General features: G+C 40.9%; 1 protein-coding gene across 4 annotated transcripts in view; it reads left to right on the top strand.

Annotated features, from left to right (window-relative positions):
• The first annotated feature begins 521 nt into the window (after nt 1–521).
• The window catches only part of TSGA10 (testis specific 10), a 124,793-nt gene continuing 117,457 nt past the window's right edge, over nt 522–7,857 (top strand). For 3 of the 4 annotated variants that reach the window (XM_087426201.1, XM_014791654.2, XM_087426202.1), the window contains exon 1: nt 556–636. In XM_087426201.1, coding sequence (XP_087282327.1) covers nt 580–636 — 57 coding nt within the window. In that variant the 5' untranslated portion in view covers nt 556–579. Of the gene's footprint in view, nt 654–951; nt 964–7,857 lie in introns of all 4 variants that reach the window. The other variant, XM_087426203.1, reaches the window with a different exon arrangement.

Here is a 7,857-nt window from a genome sequence, read left to right as displayed (position 1 = left end):
GAGGGGCCATACACCACTGCGCATGCGCATTCTATCCAGGTGTGGCAGCCACCGGTAGGGAGTAAGAAAAAAGTCATGGAAAACGCGACTGGCGGCTGGTTACTAGGAGACGGGACGCTCGGGTGGGGCGACTGGGCGCTGCGTGGGCGTGCGCCTGCGCGGCGTGGATGGACCAGGACGAGGCCTCTCCACGGCGCCCTGTACGGCAGACAGGTGGACGTACGACTCGCTACGTACGTGGGTGCGCGCGCACGGCTTTTAGTCGCCGCGAGAGGCAGGGTCGAGCCAGGTACGCGTGCGCAGGGGGGACTGGGGGCGCGCAGGACGGAAGCGGAGCGGAGGCGCCGGGGAGGTGGAGGACGAGCCCCCTCAGGTACAGAGCGTGAGGGCGGGGCCGACGGCGGCGCGGGCCGGCGCTAACCGCCCCCGCCTCCTTCCCGCCAGGTCCCGCCTTCCTCCGCCTCCACCGGGGAGGGGTCAGCTCGATTTGGGGGTGGAAGGAAAAGGGAAAGGGGCGGAGGATGATGACGGGGAGGGACCTGGATCCCAGGCTGAGGCCGAGGTCTGGCGGTCGCCGGGATGAGCTCCAGGGAGGACGGCGGGCCGAGAAGTCCAGGGAGGGACCCAGAGCTCCAGGTAGAGGCAGCGGGGCTGCGCCGGGTTGGGGTAAAGCAGCTCCTGGGCCAGAAGGCCTCAGACGGGGCGGCTGCAAGAGGGCGAGCGTGGCGGGGGTTGGGGGCTGTGGGTGACCCCCGAGGTGGGTATTCGCTGCTTGAGCCGCTGTGAGGGGCAGTAGCCGGCAGAGTTGCGGTCCGGAGGAGCCCTCCAGGAGCAAACTCTGCCCCTGTTGTCGTTTCTTGGGAGCTTAGGGTTGATCCCAGTTCCTATGGTGACCGCTTCGCATCCTGCCGCAGCTCTCCGCTTGGTTGTTGGGGGGAGTATTCTGTTTAGAAACGCTCTGGAGTGGAGCTGAGGAATTTGGAAGTCAGAAATTTGGGAGTTCAACCTGGCTCTTCCTGACTCCCCACCTCTCACTTCTAAACATCTTTATAGACTTTGGGAGGTGAAGGGCTGAGATTACATAGGCATTTGCATGAAAATCTCGTATAATTTCAATAGAAATTATACACAAGAAAGGCAGGGCTGGCTTTTATTTGAAAAAAATATTTGAGACTTTAAATAACCAAGCAGCGATCATGGACCTGATACCCAAATACGAATAGAAATACATTTTTTTTTCTTTAAATAAAATCAGAGATCGCGGCTTCAGGAAAAGTTTGCGTAGATGTCAGTGTCCTAGGGTTTTCCTTCTTCCAGTCTAGGCCCTTATATCTCAGGATATTTGTTGTTTTAAATTTCCTCTACTGGTTTCAGCACTTTTTTTTTTTTTTTACCTGTAAGGAAATAAATGACAATCGGTTTGTAACTAGAAGAAAATCGATTAGTTATGAAATATAAAGGTGTCATGTCGTTCAAATCTGCCTTCAGGGTAAAACTAATTCTCGTTTGGATTTTAACTGATCAGTGAACTAAACCCTTCAGTCTTAATTAGTGGGAAATAACTAGGAAGGTACATTAATGAAATATTTATTTTAAACAATAAGATTTGACCTTGTTTAATAGCAGCTTCCAAAATATTATTGTTTTTGTTTATTATTTTGTTTACCTCCTGAAAAAAAGCACTGCTTATTGCCCAGCATATAATCAGATGTAGAGATTCTCTGGGCTTTCTGTCTTCTTTTGCAGTTGCTTAGATCACCTTGTTTTAGGATAATTTGCTTTTAGAGTACTCCATATACAGAGGCACTTAAAGCAGGTGTTACTATTCATTCCCTTTTCCAGTTACTCACCCCTTCCCCCCAGATGTAGCCACTATTCTGATTCTATGATAGCCACTTCCTTGCTTTTCCTTATAGTTTTGGTATCTTTGTATGTAAGCAAGCACATTCTAGTTTGGCTTGTTTTTGAACTTTATGTAAATGGAATTGTACCACTTATTCCTTTACATTTTGCTTCTTTACTCTATATTATGTTTTTAAGATTTATCCTTGTTGCTTGTTGTTTAGTGTTACATTATAAGAGTATACCACAATTTATCTACTCAACTGTTGGTGGACATTAAGGTTTTTACAGTTTTTTTTTTTTTTTAAAGATTTTATTTATTCAGTTTTTCCCCCCAAAGCCCCAGTAGATAGTTGTATGTCATAGGTTCACATCCTTCTAGTTGCTGTACGTGGGACTCGGCCTCGCGTTGGACAGAGAAGTGGTGCCTCGGGGCGCTCCTGGGATCCGAACCCGGGCCGCCAGCATCAGAGTGCGCGCACTTAACCGCTAAGCCACGGAGCCGGCCCTACAGTTTTTGATAAATAGGAACAACACTGCTGTGAACTTTCTTATACATGTACCCCATGATAATCTTTTGAAGTGAGCTAGTTAGTAAGGTAGTTCTATTTGTCTTAGTTATGCTGTTAACAACAGTCTATATATTACTAAATTCTTTTAGTTCATAAAAGCCTCTTGAAAACAACTCTTTAACCTCTTCTTATAGTTCCAAGAGGTCCTGATAAATGATACTTCTCCAAAGGCCATTGGAGTTTTTGTTTTTTATAATAATTTAATTGAGGTCATATTGGCTTACAACATTGTGTAAATTTCAGGTGTACATAACTATATTTCAGTTTCTGTATAGACTGCATCATGTTCACCACCAACAGTCCAGTTTTTATCTGTCACCATACATGTGTGCCCCTTTACCCCTTTTGCCCTCCCCTAACCCCCTTCTCCTCTGGTAACCACTAATCTGTTTTCCTTATCTATATGTTTGTTTGTTTATCTTCCACATGTGAGTGAAATCATATGGTATTTGTCTTTCTCTGTGTGACTTATTTTGCTTCGCATAATACCCTCAAAGTCCATCCATGTTGTTGCAAATGGCACAATTTTGTCTTTTTTATGGCTGAATAGTAGTCCATTGTATATATATAGCACATCTTTATCCATTCATCCATTGATGGGACTTGGGTTGCTTCCACATCTTGGCTATTGTGAATAATGGTGCAGTGAACATAGGGGTGCATGTATCTTTTGTAATTATTGATTTCATGTTCTTTGGATAAATACCCAGTAGTGGGATAGCTGGATAATATGGTATTTCTAGTTTTAATTTTTTGAGAAATCTCCATACTGTTTTCCATAGTGGCTGCACCAATTTGCATTCCCACTAGCAGTGTATGAGAGTTCCCTTTTCTCCACATCTTCTCTAACACTTATTTCTTGTCTTGTTAATTATAACCATTCTGATGAGCGTGAGGTGATATCTCATTGTAGTTTTGATTTACATTTCCCTAATAATTAGTGATATTGAACATCTTTTCATGTGCCTATTGGCCATCTGTATATCTTCTTTGGAAAAAATGTTCATTTCCTCTGCCCATTTTTTTGATTGGTTTGTTCATTTTTTTGTTGTTGAGTTGTAGGGATTCTTTATATATTTTGGAAATTAACCCCTTATCAGATATATGATTTACAAATATTTTCTCCCAGTTGGTGGGTTGTCTTTTTGTTTTGTTGATGGTATCCTTGGCTTTGCAGTAGCTTTTAGTCTGATGTAGTCCCATTTGTTTATTTTGTCTTTTGTTTCCCTTGCTAAGGCCATTGTTTTATGCTCCTTTAAAAAGACAAGTTATTTCTTTACAGTCTAGTCTGGATTGAGGAGAAGTGAGGAGCTTGGGTTCAGCTGGAATGACTGGAGAGAGTATTTCTTTTTCATAAGAAAGGTTAAACATTGTGGCTTTACTGTTTTGTTTGAAGTGAATTCCCAAATCATTTATTCACTTATTTTTATTATAAATGCAAAAACGTATCGCAAAATTATTCGTAAAATTTTATGTGGTTTTCTACATTCTTCTGTTAGTGAAGCTATTCCTTCCTACTTCAAAGTGTCTATCAGTCTAGACTTTTGGAGACAATTTTGTAAAAAGAAAACAAATCGACCTTTTGTGGAACCAGATTTCAGAATCCCATATAAAGTACTCCAGTATTTTCAATTATTCTATCCAAATATTCAGTAGATGTTTGTTGAGCACGTATTATATGCCTAATATTTTGCTCAACACTAATGATACTTTTTAGCACGTGATTTTACCTCCTATTTCACTAAAAAATTAAAATTTTACCAAGCAAGAACTTCACATTTCTACCCCTTCTAATCTAAATCTTCACCTGACCTTGCTTTTCGTTTCCTTGTCACAGAGGACAGTGCACACCGTTTACCTGGGTTTCCTCTTATTGGCTCAGTGGCCTTTCTTTATTAGTCAACATTAACCCATGTCTTAGGAATCTTCATTGTGTGTATCCTGGAGGGCTTCTTAATCTGGAGTACAAGAACTTTAGGGAGTTCTTGAACCCCCTGAAATTGTTTGTGAGGTTTTGTGTGTATTTGCATTTTCCTGAGGAGAGGACCCAAGGCTTTTGTTTAATTCTGAAAGAGGTCATTGATGTAAAGAGAATTAAGAAACAAGTTTTTCTCCTCTTGTAATGACCCTTCAACAACCTTGGTCTTCTTCCAACTTTAGCTCTACCTCTCTTCTCACAATCCTGCTTCCTAAAAGAAGTCTACATTTTCTATTTTCTTTTCTTTATTACTCATTCATTTATTATTATTCTTCAAACCCCATCCCTACCATTGAAACTACTTTGTTCGAATCATGAAGTTTCATTATTTTGAAAATGTTTTATTCAGTACCAACTTTGTGCTGGGCACTTTTCCGGGCATTAGGAGTATAATAGTGACCAGACAAGAGTCTAGATCTCTTGGAGCTTACAGTCTAGTAGGGGGAGACAGACCATAAACAAGTGAAGAAATACATGATACAATTTCAAATAGTATTAAGTGCAAAAAACCTAGTGAGAGAGTGACTAGGAGAGAGGCTACTTTAGTTAAGAGGTCAAGGAAGACACTCTGACATTTGAGCCAAAGAAGTGAGGGTAAGAAGGAGCCAGCCATATGAAGGGCTGGGGGAGAGTTTTTCTGACATGGAAAGCAAGGTCAGAGGCCTCGAAGTGGAATGTGATTGACACAGTAGAGGAACAGAAAGAAAAGCAATAAAACTAGTGGGTGAACAAAGAAGAAAGTACTAGGTCTATTTAGGGAAGTGAAGGCAGGGGCCAAATCACGTAGGACCTTAAAAAGTTTGGATTTTATTCTGATTGCAATAGGAAGCCATTGGAGTGTTTTTGAGCAGGATCTCATTATTTTAAAGTGGTTGTTTTGATTTCAGTTTGGAAAATAGGCTGTAGGGAGCAAAAGTAGAAGCAGAAAGATCAGTTAGGAAACTGTTGTAATAATCCATATGGGAGATGATGGTAACTTGAACCACGGAGGTGCTAATAAAAATGTAGAGAAGTGGAAGTATTTGGGATATATTTTGGAGGTAGAACCAACAGGGCTTGTTGATGGAATTGATGGGGGTCAGGGAAAGAGGAAACAAAGATGACTGCTCAGTTCTTGACGTTGGGCACTGCACAGATGGTGGTCCCATTTGACGTGGGAAAGACTGGGAAGGAACATAGTGGAGGCAGGGTTGAGAGCAGGAGTGTAAGTGGGGGAATTAAGGGGGCTGTTTCAGACATGTTGAAGTTGCGATGACTCTGGACGTCCAGTAAACACAGTATGATGTGTTAAAGGCTCCAGTAGGGCTATGTTCATAGTTTTTGTGGAACATGGGAAATATATCCTAAATCTTTTTGGGAGAAGTAGAAGTCAGAAATACTTTTTTGTTGTCCTTTTCTCTGTCTTCCCTTAGCATACGTGTGCATTCCTCTGATGTGGCACTAAGCATGCTGTAGTGTAATTTCTGATTTATTTATTCTAGACTTCCCTAGATTCATTGAGGGTTGAAATTGTAGGTTTTTATTTGTTTTCCATCTTTCTATCCCCAGAATCTCATATGGGTTCATCTTTATTTTAGCTGTTTATGAAGTTGTTTGATAATGAATAAATGTGACAGTTACAGTCTGATAGTAGGAACTAAAACAGTGATAGTAATGATGGAAGAAATGTATTTGAGAGAGATTTTAGTGAAAAGATCAGTAGGACTTGATGGCCAATTAGATAAGTTGATTCAGTGAGAGGAATTAGTAATAATAGTAATTGTAAATAATAATAACATACACAGCACTTCTTATTGCCAGGCACTACTCTAGGTGCTTCATATATATTAATTCATTTAATCCTCACAACAACTCTATGAGGCGGGTACTGTTGTCATCTGTATTTTATAGATGAGGAAGCCATGGCCAGGGAAGTAACTTGCCCTTTGTCATGCAGCTAAGAAGCGGCAGAACTAGCATCATGAACATAGGCAGTCTGATGCTAAAGAACAGGCTCTTAACCACTATGCTATGTTGCTTCCAGTTGAGAATGATTGTGATTCTAGCTTGGGTGTTTATGGTAACAATTTGCTGCTTGCAAAGTACTTTTACTTGCATTCTCTAAGATCTGTACGGGAACACAAGTTGCATTCAAAGTTCCATTTAGAGATTATGGGAATGTGGAAGTTATTCACGTGGCCTGAGGAGAGGAAACTGGCAGGCCAGGCATGGGCATTTCAGACACAATGATTTCTCTCCTTTTTTTATTGCTCCAAAGCTAGTGCAGGGAAAGTAGCAACTCTAATATGATTGCTCACGGTTGTCAGGTAGACTCTTCCTACTTTTAATTTCTAGACTAGCCTGATAGGTAATTTATAGAATCCCTACTTGGCTGTTTGGTTTACCAAAGAGAACGAAAGTTCAGTTTTATGTGCTTTAGTACACTGCTTCATTATCAACCTCTACAAATTTTTATTGACACCTTCCTATTATACAAAGAACTCTGCGCAGGTTGGTGGGAATACAGAGAGCTCTAGGACATTGTTTTTTCTTGAGATTTTAATAACTGTGTGAAGAAGACATCCAGAAAAAATAAATATCTACATAAATTCTTCTGTAACCAATATATACAGAAGTCTCAATGAAGAAGTGATCACTATTCAATGGAGAAGACAGAGAAAACCTCCAAGAGAATGTAGAATTCAAGCTGAGCATTAGAAGTGTCTTTAGTTAAATGAGAAAAGGGTGAAGGCAAGGCTGATGTGCAAAAGATAATATGTTTCTGTGTGTATGTATGAAGAATGTATAGAATAGTTTGTCTTTAATAGAGAGATGTGTCAAGTAGGAGATAAGTTTGGAGAAGTGGGAAGGGACAAAATTAGGAAGGACTCTGAATGCTAGGCAGGCTTAGACGTTAGTTGAATAGATCCTTGCTGTTCAAGGTGTAGTCTCTGTACTAGCCAAGTGGGGATCGCTGGGCAGCTTTTTAGAAATGCCGTATTTCAGGCCTACTGTGAGTAAGAATCTGCATTTTAACAAGATTCCCAAGTGACTTGTATGTTCACTGAAATTTGAAAAGTACTGCTATAGTGAGGAGTCATTTGATTGTGTTATTGTAAGTCAAATGTTTATAACTAAGAACACATTTTCAACAGAAACTATATAAGAAATGGTGGTTAGGATTTTGGCCTAACCCATAAAGGCCTAAATGATCCATAATTAGAAATACTGTGTGAGAGCTAATGCTGAAGTTCCAGGTGAGCCAGGAACTGCTGGAATGAAGAAGAGAAAAGCAAATTTGTGTCTTGTTTAGGGAAAGAGGAAAAGGAAAATCTGTCAGACTGCTAAGTGCTGGATTGCACAGAGTGTAACACAAGGTCAGTGACTGGGGGACCCTGATCTTATAGTTTACCAAGAACTAGATTTTGGAGAATAGCAGCTGTGTGGCCAGGAGAGATCTAGGATGCTTGTAGCCAATTCTTTCTT

Source organism: Ceratotherium simum, chromosome 40 (genome assembly GCF_057802395.1).
Source record: "Ceratotherium simum simum isolate JZ-2026a chromosome 40, ASM5780239v1, whole genome shotgun sequence".
Classification (NCBI taxonomy): Eukaryota; Metazoa; Chordata; class Mammalia; order Perissodactyla; family Rhinocerotidae; genus Ceratotherium; species Ceratotherium simum.
The sequence above is the reverse complement of the archived record's forward strand: the minus strand, read 5'-3'. Positions and strand labels throughout refer to the sequence as shown.